The sequence below is a fragment of the Xiphophorus maculatus genome, chromosome 23 (assembly GCF_002775205.1).
Source record: "Xiphophorus maculatus strain JP 163 A chromosome 23, X_maculatus-5.0-male, whole genome shotgun sequence".
Taxonomy (NCBI): Eukaryota; Metazoa; Chordata; class Actinopteri; order Cyprinodontiformes; family Poeciliidae; genus Xiphophorus; species Xiphophorus maculatus.
Genome location: NC_036465.1, coordinates 26,845,557 through 26,864,989, shown reverse-complemented (window position 1 = coordinate 26,864,989; position 19,433 = coordinate 26,845,557). Strand labels below are relative to the sequence as shown.

General features: G+C 39.5%; 1 protein-coding gene across 9 annotated transcripts in view; it reads left to right on the top strand.

Annotated features, from left to right (window-relative positions):
* LOC102222120 (misshapen-like kinase 1) overlaps positions 1-19,433 on the top strand; it is a 79,656-nt gene that overhangs the window by 40,900 nt on the left and 19,323 nt on the right. For 4 of the 9 annotated variants that reach the window (XM_023328411.1, XM_023328410.1, XM_023328407.1 and 1 more), the window contains 10 exons: positions 1,740-1,812; positions 2,001-2,142; positions 5,075-5,185; positions 5,435-5,569; positions 8,368-8,433; positions 11,328-11,630; positions 13,089-13,223; positions 13,303-13,437; positions 15,204-15,274; positions 17,617-17,696. In XM_023328411.1, coding sequence (XP_023184179.1) covers positions 1,740-1,812; positions 2,001-2,142; positions 5,075-5,185; positions 5,435-5,569; positions 8,368-8,433; positions 11,328-11,630; positions 13,089-13,223; positions 13,303-13,437; positions 15,204-15,274; positions 17,617-17,696 — 1,251 coding nt within the window. The remainder of the gene's footprint in view (positions 1-1,739; positions 1,813-2,000; positions 2,143-5,074; positions 5,186-5,434; positions 5,570-8,367; positions 8,434-11,327; positions 11,631-13,088; positions 13,224-13,302; positions 13,438-15,203; positions 15,275-17,616; positions 17,697-19,433) is intronic. The other 5 variants (XM_023328408.1, XM_023328409.1, XM_023328413.1 and 2 more) reach the window with 5 other exon arrangements.

Genomic DNA, 19,433 nt, shown 5'->3' with positions numbered 1-19,433 from the left:
TGTCCCGGAACTGTCTCACTTTATTTTATTATTATTTTTTTTACAAATGACAGAAAATATTTTCCAAAAGTTGCTTTTTTTTTTCAACCAACCCTTTTGTGAGTTGCACAGTGGAGTATTAAGTCCAGGCTAAGAGAATTTCTACTTAATTATTCAAATATAGTTTCAAAGGGGTTTTCAAAAGCTGAGAACATTTTCAAATACTGTGCTCTCAAAAGAATTAAACCAAATAATTTAGTTTTTTTGCCTTCCTGTTCGCTGCTTTAAATCTCGCTCTGTCTCAGCTTGAACAAATTGCAGACATTACATTACAGGATAATACACTTTTCTTTTAAATAGCTTCTTAAATCTGTATCTGTTCTCTTATTTTGTTTTGAGGCACATCTGCTGACTGTCTTTCTTCTGAAAAGTGATGCTATTAGCATCAAGTAGCTTAGGTTTACTGTGTTTAGCGACTGGGGGAAAAAAAATGTTTAGTTTCCAACCAACTGATCTAGCAAAAATTAGCTAGATTAACTAGCTAACCAAAGCAACTTTTGTTTACTTTGGTTGGGAAGCAAACAAAACTGATTTACTTCCCAATCGATTTCTGTAATTGGTGTTACTGGACCCTAACACCAACGACAGGGACAGTTTTGTGTTTACAGTGCTAGCTTTTCAATCCAGCTATCATCTATTTCTGGACAAAGTCCTGACTAACAGTGACCTCTTCTCTCATCAGTCCTTGGAGTCGATCCCTTTTTTCTTCTGGCTTCTGTTTATCCACCTGCTTTTTTTGAGAACTGACTACAGAAGCTCAGCGAGGTTATCTGGGGAGTTTCCTCACCACTGATCCCAAGCGTCAGTGTTCTGATCTTTGAACCTTTTTGTTATCACTTTTCCCTCGAGACATGGACCTCCGCCGTGCCGTAAAACACAACGTCCATCACAAAATTGTTTCCGGATTGTTGGAAGAAGATGTTCTTTACCACAGTGTTTGTTTGTGGCAAAGTTCTTGGGCAGAATTGTGACAAACTCGAGTCACTTGGATTAGGACTAATTGTATTTCCAGATGTCCCAAACAATCGGAAAGGTTCTCTTTGACTCCATATTTCCTGTCATTGATGTTTTTCTTGGACAAACTTTAATTCTTTGCTTCCCGACTTTGAGCAAGGAATCCATATCGCATTGTTAGGGAAAGTGTGTCTCTTTTGTCTCTGGAAAAACATTTTATAACTTTATCGATGGAAAAGAAAAAATCTCTCTGCATCATAAAAAAAAGAAATACATCTGGTAGAAGATTAAATATATGGAATATGAACTGAATTATAGTCCTGAACCGCACAGCATTCTGGGAGATGCAGGCAGATTAAAGGCTTTTGATAAGCTAGGCTGGTGGCACCAGCTAACTCACTCACTCTTTGGTTGCCTAGCAACAAAATGTTGAGTAACTTGTGCAGCAGCAGTTTCACATTTGTCCACCGTTTCTCACAACTAGTTAAAAATAAAAACATAAAACAACGCTGTGGAGTGAAAACTCTGGACAATATGCCTCCAGTTGGGCAATATTTCAGATATTCAAAACAAAAAACAAATCAATAATTATCCTCGCCTCGGGTTGGACCGATTCTTTTACAGCTCTGGCTCTTCTCGGTCAGGGTTCTGTCTGATCTGATGCTGCTGTTTGTTTATGATAATCAGCCTCTGCCAGTGTGAAGCTGAATTCTTCACCACTTTCTTTCTGTATTTCTCTCTGTTAGAGGATCCGGGCTACGAGTACAGCGGCAGTGAGGATGAAGAAGATGAGGTCGCAGAGGAGGAAGGCGAACCCAGGTAGTCGTCTGTTTTAGTTTCTCCACATGGACATTCTGTCCACTGTGTCCCTCTCTTGGTGTCCAACAACAGGTGACTGATGGGTCGTTCTGTAGCCCCTCCCACTCTGTCTTTAACCTGATCACTACTGTGTTGTTTGTTTACTTTCTCACCATTTCTCACGCTCTTTTTTTTTTCTCCCCTCTCAGCTCCATAGTGAACGCTCCCGGGGAATGGACGTTACGACGGGAGTTTCTACGGTTACAGACAGAAGATCGCCAAGGAGGCAGAGAGGGGGATTATGGCGGAGGAGGAGGAGGAGGAAGAGGAGGAGCTCAACAACGACAACAGGCAGGTCGATTTTGTACACCTTCATATTGAGAAACTGAATCTGTGTTTGTCCGAAACCACAGTTCTTCTTATTGAGTTTATTTTTACTCTGTGTAATTTACTCCTGTTGTTAGCAAAAATAATGGATGCGAGGACAATTAATTCTCAGATTATTCAGCTCTCACTGGTAACTGGGCAACCAGAAACTCAAAACTCCTATCTTTCACCGAGCAGTGAACGCACCATGCTTAACCACTACCACAGCACTCTTTGGTGAGGAAGGTTTTACTGAGTGAAAAAGTTAACTATTTTCATAACTAAGGCTGCTGGCTGCTAAAATAAGGTACTAAAGACAGTCTAGGCCTGGGGTGACCAAAGTGCGGCCCGTGGACCATTTGGAGCCCCTTGGTTGTTTCTGTGTGGCCCGCTAGAAAGGCTGATACAGATGGAGACTTTTATTAATTTCTTTTTCTTTATTTGGAGCAAAATTATTACTGACAAATTAAAATGTTTAGTTCAACACAAAAGTATTTGTCTTTTAACAACCATGCTTTTTGCTCTCTCTTTCATTTTTTAGTAAATAAAACCACATTTATCAACTGACTTCTACTCAGAAACAGACTTTAGAGAGCCCAAATCTGTTTTTAATTTATTTGTTCAACCTTGCTTAATACAAAAAGCATTTTTAAAGAGACAGTGACCTAAATCATGTTCTCATAGCTGAGTAGAGGGTGAATCCTTTTCTTTGCAAAAGAATTTGCAAACTGGATCTCTTTCTTTTAAAAACTCTTCAAGTTTTGGATCTACAATTATTTAGGCGTCTCTTTTTACAAAACGTAAGTTAAGCAATAACTCTCTTTAATTAGATTTATTGTAGACTTAGTTTATTGTTGAGGAGTGATAAAAAGCCCGTTTTTTTTGGCCCATGTTGCAAACACCCTGGACACTACTGGTCTAAGCTATCAACTCCATAATAATTATCTTGTTTTATACCAATTCCTCTCCCTCACACACGGTGTGACGTCACCTCTGCTCCTAAAAAAACCCTATTAATAACTGCTTCCAATATCAATAAAGCTGGAAAAACTATTTTGAATATTCTTAAATTCTTTTTCATACTGCACTTCTTAAGGAAACTCCCCATTCTGGCTAAAACTGGTATTGATGGTCTAAACCTCTTGAAAAACCTGTATCTGGAAATAGACCACAAATTTCTAAATGGCGCGTGAAAAAAATAATGTCACCAACCAATTTGTGAAATATTGTCCTGATTAGTTTCACCATTCAAATTCTTTAATTTTGTTTTGATGGTAAAAATGTCCCATCGATTTTAAAATAAAGAACAAATTAACATATAATCCTCGTTTTCTTTTTCCCCCTTAAAATCATTACTAACCAAACCCCCCTGCTGTGCGGCGGCAGCTGCAGCAGACACAGCGTACGCCTACCAGAGCTAAAAACCACAAAAACATCATGATATCGTTGCAGAAGATTATCATGAATGTTTTATCTGAAGCAGATAAAACATTTTCTGGATATAACATCTGAACACAAAAGATAAGACGGCACGCCACTGGAAGCTCGCACATGCTCAGTCCTCATCTCTCTAGTCTCAGCAGAGTAAACCACATTACTGTAACCTGGGTCAGTAATTAATACCAATTAGTAACCGGCAGTGTGTGTGTGTGTCTGTTTTTCCTCTCTGTGGGTATTCATAAATCTGAGAATGTTACAATCTTGCCTGCATTGAGTCAGAGCGATCTGATGAGAGACTATTCAATGAGTGGAGTGCAGCCTCAGTTGTTTTTGCTTTTTAATTTCTTACTGCAAGAACTAAGTTGGGGATGGCAGTGGCAGGAGAAATCCATCAGACCCAGATGTCTGAGCAGGTTTTTCCTTTTCTTTCTTGTTCCTGTATGTGTGTTGTTGTTTTTAAGTTGGGTTCTGTGAAGTAGTTCTGAAAGTGAGTTTCTCGCCTGCAGTAAGCAGACGGATTCGCATTAACAAGCAGGTGGGATTAATGACAGGAAGCCACGCAAAGTGCTGCTAAGAATAGAACAGTAAGATTTCTAGCAACTGAAGTAATCAAAACCTAAAAAAATAAATAGATCAATCAACATAGTGCTTTAAATAAGTGCTAATTTGTGGTCGACTTCAGTGTTTTACTTCAGCATCAGGTGTTTTATCCCATATATACTGAGAAATGACTCATTTACTCTGTCTGGAGTTAAAAAACACAAGATGACAAGCTTGGATCTTTAGGTAAAATTAGATGACAATATGTGTGTGTTTTGTTTGTTGTGTTAATACAACAAACAAACAAAAAAGTTTGATGAAGTTGATAAAATAACCCTGGAAATTACCAGAATTACTAATAGAGAAAATGAAACAATACTGCAAAATTAAAATGCTAGGATTATCCTTAGTGGAGGTGAAAATGTGATCGAGTGGCTTTGATTAGTCAAAGGAAACAGCAAAAAGGTCAAATTTAAAAGTGGAGATGCCTGTATTTAAGTGTGGTGCAGATGTTGTCAAATACATTTGTAATTTGGAACATTTATGTCTGTAAGTGAAGTCAGCTCTGTTTTCTGTATCGGGTCGGTGTCGGCCGATACTACACCTCACATATCGGTATCGGAAGTGAAAAAAGTAGGTCGGTGCATCCTCAAATGAAACGCTAGGAAAGAAAGTAGCATGTTTACCTTTAGGGTTGGTCAAAATGTTATTGAGTAGCTATGATTAGTCAAACAAAAAATCTAAATTTAAAAGTGACAATGTGAAAAAGTTCAGGGGTCGTGAATGCTTTTGTAAAGATTATATGGTTAAAAGACACAGAGCAAGTTAATATTCTTAATAATTACGCATTAGAAACACCCCTGATGAAACGGGGAAATAAAATCGGACTTGCAGTTTTCAAGAATGACTTTCTCAACCCCTGAATTTGGCCTGTCAGCAGCAGCAGCACCGGCAGCAGCTGGCTGAGCAGGAGCGGATCAAGCAGATTCTGGCCGACCGACAGAGGCGGATCCAGCAGCAGCAGGAGCAGCGGCAGAAGCTGGAGAACGTGAGTCACAGTTTCTATCTGCGTTCAACATGGCTCCAACCTCTGAACCCTATCTGTCGCCTTCCATCATTATCATCATCAAAGCTCACGTCAGCTGCTCTGCTGCGGCCAAAGTGTTTTTGCAACCTGATTGTTTTTCTTTTTAAGAAAAAATAAAAATAAAACAGACGACAGCTTGAGTCTCGATGTTGAAAAGCTAAAAAAAACCACAGTGGTATCTGAAACATTCAATGCCTCTGCACTCCACAGCAGCAGAAGCAGCAGCTGACGGAGTGCGCCTTTCAGTGGGCGGAGCTTCAGGAGGTTTTTATGGGGGAGGAGTCTGATCTCCATGACAACAGAATCCTACTGGAGGAGAAAAACAGGAAGTGTGACAGGAGACAGGTAACGATTTAGAGTTTTGCACATGTGGAGGCTGGCACATCAGGTCTGGTCACAGATTCAGTTAACGGACCTACGACTAAACTGTTTCATTGCAGCTTCTGGATGCATGTTTAATTTTTTTATTCTCTGGATGGTGAACTTTCACTCCAACTCCAAGCCGATACAGATATTAATATCCAATCACTGCATGTCTACTTGAGGACACCAGTTACTTAAAAAAAATTGATTGAAGTCACTGAGCTGCACACTCTAATTGCGTGTTATCATGTTTTTTAATTTACTGATATTTATTGATGCTATTATGAAACAAAAAGTGGCAAAAATGTTAGTAAAAGAAAAAAAATTATGTATATATATATATATATATATATATATATATATATATATATATATATATATATATATATTACTCAGTTCTATTTTTTTAAAACATTAATTGGAATTTATCTGTACGACGATAAATCAAAATTCATACTGTACTGAGAAATCTTTCACAATATATGATAAACGATACTATAAATCCCACCTCTAGTAAACTAAAGTAAACTGAACACACTTAGATGTCTAGAGCCCGACTCCAGAAGAAGACACGAAATTTAAAACAGAGTTGTGAAAATAATTGGGCCGTCCTCCTCACATCCCCTAATCTACGCATCAGCCTTCTCAACATCTCAGCAGGGGAGAAATACAGACAGGAAGTTGGGTTGAAGGAGAAGGATGAGGAAGCCGCTCTGTCATACATCATCAGCACAGAGGAAGTGGCATATGTAAACATGACAGATATGTAGCAAGATGCATGACTTGATACAGATGCTGTCAAGTGATGCAAACAAACTTCAACTTAGAACACTGAAATTCATTTAAAAAAAAGCACTAGGTACAGTACAATGTGTTCGTTTTCTTCTCTAGCATCTTATTAAAAGTTTATCTTCTCGTTTTTCTACAAAATATCAGACGTTCTCTCAAAATGTAAGTCAACCCGTAGAAATAATTCCAATAATTTGAAAATGTGTTGGAAAAACACAAAAACCAAACAACGTGGAGTGACAGCCAAAACCAATCTTCCTATTCTGCCAATAATTTCAACTCTACCCTTGTCCAGTGATGCACACCGGCCTCTGGGTTTCAGGAGGTCTAACACTTAAAAAACTGGATTTTCTAGATAAAAGAAAATAGAGTTCATTTAAAGCAGAGCTGGTGTGAATGCACCCCCCTGAAATATCTATTCTCCCTTTGTGCTCTGCAGGTTTACGTTCATTGTAGATACGGCGGTAAAGCAGTCACCGCCTTCACCATGATGCTTCATTAAGTTTAATGCATCAGTATTTGATTACGTGACACGCTCAGTGAGTGTGTGATGTGATGTGATGTTTTGTCAGATAAAGATGTGAAGTGGTGCAGTGATTATGACCATCTTGTACATCAATTCCTACAGCAACCAGAAATGTGTAGAGGGGAAGCTTGGTTAAGCAAGTGTTAACAGGAAAAGGGAAATGACAACATTGAAACAGACGTCTCTGATGTAGTCGGAGATCCTTCTCGTCCTTATCGGCTTGTTATCAGGACAGGAAGTGTGAAGTGTGACTTCCTTTATATAGATATTCAACCTGCAGCTGGACCTATTGTCAACTTTGTCTGAATGCTAGTTATTAGGTCATATTTTTAATCAAATCTGTTCCCTCCCACTGCTAGGCTACAGGTTCTACGCTGTCCTACCTGGGCATTCTGACCGTCTCCCTTAGATGAGGAGAAATGTGTCCAGTTGAAGTCCAGTTGTCTTTTATTCATCCTCTAATGTTTGGCTTGTCCTGAAAGCAGACCAACGTTGAGTTTCCATCCGTATAGTTCTGCCCTCAACTCGATTGAAAACTAGTTATATTAAAAACTATTATCTGAACTACAAACCAATCAGTTCAAATTAACTTTTCCTGATCTGCCAAAGCTAAAGAGGTAAAAATGTCCGACCAGAATTAGAGCAGAAGCTCATTTAATAAACCTGCTTGTATATATTTGACTCTGTATATTTGCTTTGGCCCTGTCTGAAGAAAATCCACAGTAAATCCCGTCTGTCCAGTTCTGGTTTTCAGTTTTATTATTGTTCCAACACTGGGGGTAAAAAGACAGTCATCCTGATGATGATTATACAAAGATTTCTAATTCAACCAGCATGTGTCTGTTAGTGACGTAATTTCTAATTTCTTGCTTCTTTGCTGTAAAAGTGCTATGATTCCTGCCTCATCCCCGACAGTTTACACTTTCCCACCGCAGCTGTGCGATCAGGGCCAAGCCGCCGCCGTCACGGCTTAAGCTCCGTGAGGGGAACCTGAGGGGTTCAAGCAAACACAATTTAAAAGCAGCGTTGCAATCACTGCAACATTTAAATCCGGTTATTACCCAATGTAAATGTTACAAAAAAAACATGCCCACTTTAAGGTGCTTGGATTTTTTATTATTTTTCTGCTCCAGGAGAAATTTTGAAAAATGAGGTCATAATAAAATATTTAGAGTTGAGAGCGCAGGCTAAAAAGCTCCACGCTGAATATTTTAGTTCCCACCTCTCAGAATCCTACCAATTACGATAACCTGCTGTTTACAGCTTTCAGGTCTGATCGACGGGAAATCCACGACGACGGGAGTTTAGATTTCAAACTAAGTTTAAAAGAATCAGTAAAATTCTAATGAAATTCTAATTCTAATGGACGTACAGATGGTTTTTTTAATTAATTTTATTTATTTTTTTTAGCACGTGGCTGCCTGTTTAAAAGTGTGTGGGCGTGTGTGTGTGTGTGTTTGAACAGGATCATGCTGGCAGACAGCGGAGCGACAATGTGTCAGTAAGGCCTCTGGACTCCACAGCGGAGCAGGTAACAAAGCTTTTCTTGTGCTTTTCCAATTACATGGTGCTAATTCCTCTGATTTAGCTACAAAGGAGCAGGATACTTTGTTTTTCTTCTATTTTTTTTCCCACTTTTTCCTACCTAACGGACCACTAGTTTAGGGGGGGCGGTTTGATCCAGTTTTACCTCGTTCTGTGGCTTTAAAGACGATAATTGCTCTTTCCATTCAGGGCTGCGTGGAGCGCTGAGTTTCTCTTTACGTCTTCATGCATCAAAAGCTTTTAATCGGGTCGGATATGAGACGACTTCTTCTTTTTTGTGTAATCGCTGAAGGCTGATTTCCGAGAGAAAAGCTGTCAATGTTTTGGTCCCCGACTCGGACAGACGGGAGAGAAAAACGAAGCGTGCGGGCGAAGCGAAGCAGGAACATGAAAGGGAAACCCAGTGAAATTGTTCACTGGTAATTGAAAGTGTTATAAATAGACTTATCCTGTCGAAGATCTCCATGAAGCAGACTCTGAGCGACTTTTGATATGTTTGGGGATTTTTTGTTGTGCAGACTGACGGTGACGGGGGGGAAGCTGTGTTCTACCACCACTTTAAACCGGTGTTTATCACAGCATGCCATCACTTTTGTTTTAAACCCTCGCTCTTCATATCCGTCCTGTCTCCGCTGAGCCCAGCGTGCCGCCTCCACTCCTCTCCCCTCCTCTCGCTTGCCTTTTTTTTTTTTTCGTCCATCCCTGCCTGAGCCGGTCACAGTAGGAAACCTTTCTTACTTGTAGCGTCTCTCTTTTCACTCTACTCCCAGAATCAGACCTTCTGATCTCAGCGGGAGAGGCTTTCGACGCACAGATTTGGCAGAAGGAAAAAAAAAAACACGGCTGGATTCACCTTCACTTTTTGATATGCAAACACCTTTTATCTACTCACCGTTTTTAATTCCTCTCTGTGACTCCCTGCAACCCTACACATGTACATATGGGTCTCAACTGGGTCGTACGCTACTGCTAAGGGTTCAGATTTATGTGGTGTAAAAAATTAACCATGATAAATAAAACTTAAAGGGGCAGTATTATGTTTTCCAGGCACATGATGCTATTTTATAGCACAATAAGGTAAATAAAGGAACATAAGTGAAATATGGCTTAAAAGTAATTTGACATCAGAATTTAACGCCTTGAAATTGGGCCTCTGTCTCTTTAAGAAACTCCTGCTTTTTCTGAAACTCCACAATTGCTCCTCTAATAACCCTTTAGCAATGAGTTTCTCCACCGGGTATTTGCTAATTGTTGCTGACTAGTCTGAAGGAGCTCATGCTGTAATCATCCCACCATCATGTTTCACTAATCATATTAAGTTACTTTTACTGTAAAAAGGACTGTTTTTGTTATTGTTGTTGTTGGTTTTGGGAAATTGTGCATCTATAATTATCCTACAAGACATTTCCAGAATAATTTGTCACGCGACCCTATTTCTTTAGTCCATGACTATGGAGAACAAAGGACGTCAGTGAGGTTATAGTCAACCTTTAGTTCTGTCGACAAGTTAATACGAGCAGGAAAAACATTAGAAAACGCTAAAACCGAATCCAAAGAGATGCTCCGACTCTGTATTCGTTTAAAGGTGTTTTCGCTCTCGCAACTTTGTCTGGCTCCCTCTCCACCCCGCCCCCTCGCGTTCTCATGTTTTGCTACTCGTAATAATAAGCAGCGTCACGACTTGAGCGCAGTCTGTGTCGAACAATGCTGAACAGCATTGCTGGGAAAAGCATGCTGGGTATTTAAAACCTGCGTGCCAGTCATACAGAAGAAAACTGCATTAGGTCTCGGGCGTTTTCCTCTCCAAGGCAGAGTTGATCCAAATCTTCCCCTCGGCGGTCTGACGTGTGAAAGCCTCGCTCATGTCCCAGTTTGACTCGCTGATAGCCCGCAGTGACCTTTCTCCTGGTGGAGTTTACTTTGAAGGACCCTGACTGTGGTCTTGGCGTTCGTCCTCCAGAGAACTGAAAATGAGTATTGACACCATGTGGTAATTTTTAGCCAGATGATCTGACTCTGGACGTGTAGATGACCATTTTGTAGCGTGATTGCATTTGCGGCGCAGAAAGTTGTTTCTGCTAAATTAGAAGACAGAGGACTTCTTTAGCTCGGGGCTGTGCTGTTTCTGCTCTACATGTTTGTCTAGGTGTGTGTGTGTGTGTGTGTTTTTTTTTTTTTATTTCTGTTTGTCACATCTGCCCCGGCTTAATGATCCAGTGCTTGCTAATGAGCTTTCTGTCATGTCTGCTTTGTTTTCTTCCTAGTTTTCAAAAGCTAGCAGCGACATGCAGTGCAGATAAAATGCATCATCATCTCTTGCATTTTTCTCTCATCAACTCCAAAGTCCATTCTTTCATAACAGAAAATGTCAGATGGTCCCATTTAGGTGTAGCACTTTTCAACAACAGTTACAGACCCATTTAATAAATCAGAATATGATTGAAAAGTCCATTTATTCCAGGAGCTGTAGACAAGTAGCATGTTATTGTTTACAAAAGGAAATTTCACGCATGCATTCGATTCTTTTACTTGCCATCCTAGCCACGCTGTCACGGACTCACGGTAGGACAATTGCATTAACAAAATGAAACTACTTGTCAGATTAATTTTTGTAAAATAAGAAAACTAAAATCAAAACAAAAACAATAAAGCCCCACTATAATACAGAGAGGTTTGTGGTTGTGATATTAAAATGTGGACAAGTTCAACAGGTGTGACAACTTTTGGTATGTTTTTATGTTTTAAAACAAAAAAAACACCCCTCAACAATTTAGCATGTTAAAATTGTTCACTTAATCACATCTTATGAATATTACATTGCTGCAGTCGTTCTCAGTCTTTGTCAGTCTGTGTGTGCTGCTTTCCGTGTCTGCCACATAGAGAGCCGTGGCTCCCAACCCGCCGCTTCAGCACAAGTCCCAGCATTCACAGCTTCAGCCTAAGCCCCAGCCTCAGCCTCTGGCTCAGCGTCAGCAGCCCTCGGCGAGTCGGAGGTCCCACCGCACGCTGCCCAAAGACCAAACCCAGCTCCTGTCACTGCAGCACGACCACAGGCAGAAGGAGAAGCAGCGGCAGAGGGAAGCGCCGGTGGCCCCAGTCCAGAAGTTATCAGTTTTTAGTGGCCACAAAGCTGCTGCTGCTGCAGGCTCACCTGGCCGCCCTGCAAACACCCAGCGCACCGCGGTAAACTCAGAACGCTTTATCATATCTGAAACACGCTTATGTTTCCTCTCTAGGTTTATATATATTTCTTTCTGTATTCCACCTTACTCACCAGAAACTCCCCTCCGCCCCTGATGAATCCTAAATTTTGCAGAAAAACAGAAGGAATAGAGAGAATTTGAATTCAAAGAGGAAGTGGTTGCTGCAGCGTCTGCGTGTGAGCCAATGGAAACAGTCAGGGCTCCGCTGTGAAGTTGATGATTTCATCTGGTCAGGATATTTTTCATGCCAGCGAACGCAGACACACACTGACTGTTTGTCTGGTGGTTCAACACGTGTTTTTTTTTTCTTTTTTTGGGAGGGGGAGGTTGTTTTTTTACCTCCATTCTTATTGCCTCCGCAAAACCAGACAGGAACTGTTTAGTGCTGAAAAAAATAAAAAACAACAAACACTTTTCAATTTTCAGGAGCATTTATCTCCAGACACCTGTTACAGGAATTAATGTTTTGCTCCCGGTGTAATGTCTTACAGGATTTGTTTACTTTATCTGCAGAGTAGCATGGATTGGGATAAAACATTAACTACCGACTCCTACCCACATGCTGATGTAAAAACAAATTATAAGCTAGAAATATATAGGTCTTAAAACAACACCAATAGGCCAAGTTATAAATAATCCTAACGCCCTTCATTACAGGGCGTTAGGAGGAAGTTTCCATCCTCGTTTTACGGTTTCACACTACAGTGCCAGACCTCATGTATTTTATGTCTCACTGTTTTGAAATGGAAAGAGAAGTCGATTATAGTTGACATTTTTATTTCACAAATTCAAATCTGAGATGTACAAGATGGATGTTTCCCAGAACCCTTTACTCTAATATCCCTGAATAAACTTAAATTGATTTGAAAAATGTAAGTTTACCTCAGATCCATTAATCGCAGGTTGTGTTTTTTTTTCTTTTTGTATAATCTGTATAGTTTTTTTCTATCTGGCAAAAGTTTGAGTCGCTCCCAGACATCTTCTTTGCATTCTGTCACTGAAGGCAGGTTTTTAATTTTGCCTTGACACGACTATTTAATCTCAGGTTTATGTGTTTTTTTCCCGCTGGACTTGATTTTGGTTTTTTGTTTTTTTTCCTCAAGGGACTTTGTCAGGCAAAAGTTTGAGTCACACTCAGACATCTTAATTGCCTTCTGTGACTTGAGACGATTGAGCCTACCGTTAAATCACTGTTAAGATACCTTAGCTAGGTAGCTAGTTTTTTGCGTTTATCATGATTAAGTGCAACTTTATCTATTTGTACATTTTTATGGAGATGCAGGTCTTAAATTCTATTCATAGTGGTCTTAAAAAGTCTTAAATTTGAGTTGGTGAAACCTGCAGAAAGCCTGAAATCATCAAGCCACATTTTGACTGACTCAGTGCACGCACACTAGGAAAGAGAGAAGTCTTAAAGGGATTGTTAATCCGATTTCAGATGGAGCTCCAGGAATCCCAGTTGGCCAGGGTGCTGTTGGCTGCCGGGCTTCCCAGTCAGATGCACTCCAGGCTGGGCTCTGGAAGCAACTCCAGTCCTTGTACCCCCGCCATGCAGAGAGCTCACTTCAGCCAGGTACGCACACCCACACACAAGAATTTTGTGGCTTTAAGTGATCATTTATTTGGACTAAACTTTATAAATAATCCCCCAGAATGCCAATCTCATCTCCTGCCGCGACGCCCCTCACAGCAGCTCAATGTCAGACATGGCCATCTCCCTGCTGTCCCCTTTCTCCCCCGTGTCCCCGATCGACGACGTCTTCTGGGACTCCGAGGCCCCGCCTAAAGTGAGTATCATCTGCCGTCAGCTCTCCAGCGACGCCGTCAGGGTTTCCTCGCCGGCAGGTCCGGCGGCAATGAACCGTTAAGCTCAACAGATGTGGGGTTTGTTTTGTTCCGCCGGCCGCCGCGAGAACAGGAAGTTGTCGTGTTTTGGCACGCCAGTCACAGGACGTCGCTTGCATCACACGGGCACCGTCGAATGCATCGTGCGTCTTGTGCTCCAGTCATACAGCGATGAGGAAGTGGCGCCCACAGGATGGGTTCAGTGTAATTTAGCTGCGAACGCTCACACTGTAAAACAAACCACATCATTCACTTTTTTCTCCCCCCCCCAATATGTGGTTTACAAATACGGCTGCATGTAAATTCATCAACCAAACTCTATAAGGAGATGATAAATAAACTAATAACTGCAACAGTGAGCGCTTGGTGTGTTTGCTGCTGTTTTGCTGCACTAACAGGAGCGCATATGGAGCCGATGGAGCCTTTAATAAGTCAATGCTCTCTCTTACAGCGTGGAGGTTGTGCAAAACCTGCAGCAGGGTTATGAAAACACTTTCTTCAGGGGGATCAGCTGCATAAAGAATCCTAAAAGTCTAAAGTGAAACAATTTAGCAGCTGAACAGTCTTCTGCTCCCGCCTTAAAGACATTCTCACAAAATCCCCACTAAAGCGTTTTGTAATCTTCAACAACAAAGAAAAGAAGTGCCGCTCTAACCTGCATGTGTAGTTAGAGACAAAGCAGAAAATACCCTGTTTGCTTTGTGTGCTTGTGTGTGTGTAGGACAACGGCAACTTGTAAGAGGGATTATAGGTATTCCCGCAGCTCTTTTCCTGCACTGTCGGGCGTGTCTTCCTCTTTGTTAGCGTGTCATGTGACCCAGAACGCACGCGGTCAGAAGGTCGCCTGCTGGTGGCTCGGATAGACGATTTTATTGAAATCAGAAGCTGAAAGTAGGTTGTTTTAAATAATACATGATATACAGTAATTTGACATATTTTACATGGCAGACCAACACAAAGTCAGTCGTAATTTCAAACTGGGAGGTATTTCAATATTATTATTATTTTTTACTAATATAGATCTGAAAAGTGTGGTGTGGCTTTGTTTTCAGACCTTAAAGTCAATATTTTGTAGAACTAAAAATTCTAAATCTCTGTTTACAGTTTTTTTGGGTTTTTCTTTGGTTTAGAACCAAAAAGGCTCCATGGAGGCTGTAAAAAGAGATTTTGAATTTAAATGCTCCTACTAAAGGAAGGAAACCACCCAGAATAATACTGCCAAGAATATGTTTTGTGGTAAGGCTGGTTGAGTTCGCAGTGATGTGGAGTGCTGATGTGTTTTTTTCCACACATAATTTTGGTCTCACTTCACCACACAATCTTCTTCTATGTTATTTTTCTAAATAATAATAAAAAAATGCCGCAGGTTGCAAACCCTCTGGTTTAGGATCTACATGTGCTGCAGAAATTTGTTTTTTGTTTTCATTAAACCTTAATTTAACCAGATTAAAAAAAAAAAAACAGCATTGAAATCAAGAGCTCTTTCAAAAGGACGACCTGTCCAAGAAAGGCAGCAGCACATGCTGTGGTGGACAAAGCAAATAGTCAATAATGGCAAAAAAAAAAAAGAACATTAAAAATATATAAAATGTAAACAATTTGACAATAAAATGCAGTCGTTATGACGGTGATTCCACAAACCGTAGGAGACTTTCTCTACATGATATTTCTCTAACCAGTTTGTGGATTTTGCTTTTCTATCTTCCAGGTCCCAGAACGCACAACTTCAAAATTTTACTGCAGAGAGCTGGTGATGGGACACAAGAGGACGGCTTCGAGGTAAAGCTCCACTTCACGATTTCCTGAAACAAGATCTTTGAATAGATGTAAAGATATTTAAATTTGGTAGCACCTATCTTCCTGTTGCTAGATTTATTGGTGTTTGTTCAACTTGACCCGCTCATTGAACACTTGCTAACTCACTGTATGCTGTATTTTAAGTTCCAGCAACAGAAACTAATTCATGAACTCAAAAAATAACAGAACGAAGAACGAATGCTACTTTTTTAAAAGTAAAGCAGCTTTCAATTTTACTTGGAAGGTGATACTCGGATCTGGATTTCCCGCTCTAAAACAGAAAACCTTTGTGACTTGCTAGCTTTTGTTTTCTGTTAGCTAGCTAACTACATTGTAAATACAACCTTTTTACAGTTTATTTCTCTGTATTTTATTAATTCAAAGCTGTAGTGGAACTACATATAGCAGGTTGGACTTAATCAGAAACATCAGAATTGAAACCAGGAGCTAATTTCTGACACTGGCAGTTTTTTTTGTGCACTCGGCAGCCAGTTTGGATACAACGTTTGGATGAAAGGAAGTTTTTTTAAGTCAAACATTAAATTAAATTAAGTTTCCTGGCTTGGGAATCAGGATTTCTGATTTCTGCAGCACAGAATAATTGCTAATGTTGCTTCCATGTTAGAAATAAGTTAGCTTTTTGTTTTCTGAAAGCTAAATTACGTTTTTGTTTTTGTTTTCTGTTAGCATTAGCATTGCCCATTTGGAACAGTGATTAAAAATAACTTCCAGTAGCAGATTTACTTGTTATTTTTGTTATTTGTTGTTAGCACATTAGTAATCCTTTAAATTACAGATGCTTTTCATAAAATAAGGGTAAAACGTGGCTAGCTAGTCATTCAAAAATTTAAGCTTTAGCTTTATACAAAATTTGCTTCAATTGCCTTTTGCAATACTGCAGTATCTAATTATGAAATGACCTCTCCACCAAGGAATGTTCACTTTTTCACTCCCTTTCATTAAGTCGCCCAACTCTTTTTATTTGTAATTTAATATATTTTTTAGAAAAGGTTTTATTTGCTCTCATATTATATGCCTGTTGTCCACTTTAGTAGGTACGCCTAGTTTGCCTTCAGAACAGCTTTAATTCTTTGTGGCATAGATTCAGGAAGCTGTCAGAATGTCACAGCTGAAATCAGGATTTGTTTTTGTCCAATCTCTGAGTCTTTGCTTTAACAAGTGGTTATTTCAGCTACTGCTTCCAACTCGCACCACTTTGCCCATTTCTCTCTGGCATTGTAAGACATTTTTCTCCTTTCGACTGGCTTTCGCTAAATATCTTCTCCTTTTCGGATCCATTCTCTATAAACCTGAGCGATGGCTGCATGTGGAAATCCCAATATATCAGCACTTTCTGAAATACTCAGATCAGCTCGCCTGGCACCAACAACCACGTTCAGAGTCACTCAAATCCCCCTTCGTTTGAACTTCTGTAATCCTTGAAAAAGCTTGAGTTTCAATAAGATGTTTTCAAGGTTTGGAAAGTCCTTAATTTCTGTATTAGTAGTTGAAGGTGCTTGATATTTTATTTGAACAGCTTTGTAATAAAGTATAAATAAACTTTTAGGAGAAAAGACTTCTTAGAGAAAATCAAGTGATTATTTATATTACGTTTAAGCATTTCATTTGAGCAGGAAGGTCATTTACCTTAACTCAAACCAATTTGTTCAATGAAATCAATATTTATTATTACTTTTGGCTCAATGACTTACTGGTCTGTGTAACTGGAAAAATTGTGGTCTTATTTTAATTATGTTAAGTTTATTAAAATTGGGGGATTTCTTTGTTAAAGGAGTATTGTGTGAAATCCCCTTTTTTGAGCTTTACATCATTTTATAATGTTATTCCCTCATCAAAAACATAAAAGCTCCTTCAGACTAGCCAGCAATGCAGAATTTTTAAAAAACATTTTAGTTTTTCTTGTCTCTGCTCTAGCACGTAAAAAACTATGTAACCTAATTACTATTAGCTCCAGATATAATATGCATGCTATATATTTTAATTACAGTGAGTATTTAACTCCCTTTTGTTTCATTTACTTTGGACTGTATTTATTATGAGGCCATATATCACATCCCAGCTCATATCTTTGCACCCCCTCCACCTCCCATCGAGAGCAGCTGGCCATGAGCAGATCAGATCAGTTTAGCCGGGATGATTGCCGTGTAGTAGATGAAAATAACAGTGAAGAAATGGGACCTCTGCAGTGACAGCGTGAAGGATTTGCTTTAGATTGTGACACAGATGTTGATCGTAACTTTTCTTCTGCCCTCCCCTCTCTCTCCGTTTCTCTCTCCCTGGTGCGTGTCTCTGTCGCCATCTAGTGGCAGTCCGGTGTCGGTGGCAGACCGGAGCGGAAGGTCTGCGTCTCAAGGAGGACCCTCGTCAAGCAGGAACCACCCAGGTGCGTGCCGTCCAGACATGCTGCTCTGTGGGGTCTTCAAATGAGAAATTTGAATATGTGGTTCTTTTTTTTTTTAAGATAAATTCAAATAGAATTACATTACAGACCAAAAGTTTGGACACTCCTTCTAATTCAATGGGTTTTCTTTATTTTCATGACTATTTATAAGGCAAGAAATCCCACTTATTAACCTGACAGGGCAGGTTGACCTATGAAGTGAAAACCATTTCAGGTGACGACCTCTTGAAGCTCATCAAGAAAATGCAGAGTGTGTGCAAAGCAGTAATCACAGCAAAAGGTTGCTACTTTGAAGAAACTAGAATATAAGGGCTATTTTCAGTTGTTTTACACTTTTTTGTTTAGTGCATATTTCCACATGTGTTATTCATAGTTTTGATGCCTTCAGTGTGAATCTACAATGTCAATAGTCATGAAAATAAAGGAAACTCATTGAATTAAAAGGTGTGTCCAAACTTTTGGTCTGTACTGTATGTCTATTGGACTAAATTGACTCTGTTTGTACTTGAGTAAATACTCATTCTTATGCAGCCTTAAGCAGTATGGATTTTGTAATTTCGAGTTTCCAGACTATATTCCTTGTTTTATTCTCTACTAAAAGACAAAAAATATATATTTCTGTAAAATAAACTGCTTTATTTGTTGCATTATTAGTAGATAGCTTTTTTTTATTGTTGATTTACCACATCAAAACCCAGGTTTCTAGTCCAACACATTAATTTCTTTCTTTGTTTTTGACTGTTTAAATACCTACAGAACAAAAAAGTGCATATTTATTCTCTCCAATCTCTCAAATCAAAGTTTGAACCCGTGGTTCTGGTCTAGACACCAAAGCATCGGCACTTTACAATTTTTGACATTTTTAACACATGCACACTATTTTCTTCAGCTCTTTTTTGTAATATTTAATACATACATGTTTCTTTCCTCGCTGTCTGACGTGAAACCAGACCAAACTTCTCGTTTCAGCTCAGTTAGATTTACCAGTGCATGTGAACTTCTGGTTTCGACAAAAATAACGGCTTATCATCGTACTCGGAATCTGCCTCTTTTTGAGCTTTTGGCACATTCCCTGAGCATAATGTCAGACTTTTGTCCGACAGCTGTGGTTGACATCTGTGTGCAGCTTAGAAAAGAAGCGCTGTGATTGGCTGAGTGTCATAGCATCCCAACCCTATAAAGAGAAATGTTTGTTGTTGCAAATCCCACAGAAGCCAGATCTCTGTGGAATCTGTAACCAGTCATAGCAAAGCAAAGAAACAAAGCAAATATCTTGTTTTCCTCGCTTGCTGACTTCATACTGAATGGCTTACAAATTTGCTTCCAACTGGTGAAAGTATCAAGAGTTCACAAACTTCTGCACAGAGCCTGTATTTCGTGTAGAATAATCTGCTCCACATTTAATACACTGCAAAAACACAAAATCTTACCAAATAGTTTTGGTTTAGTTTCTAGTCCAAATATCTTAATGCACTTGAATTAAGGTTAAACTCACTTATAAGTGTCTTTTCAGCAAGAATCAGAGTTTGTTTAAGTCAATAATTACTTAACATTGATGAAAAGTACTTTCTTTCTTTGTTCTATATTTTCTATTTGCACAATAAAGTCTCTTGGGGGAAGAAAAGAGCGAACGTGAGGAAAGGAAACGTAGATGCTGCGTAAACAGCCTTCACATATTCCGAAAAATCATCATATCGATATAAACATCTAACTTCTTAA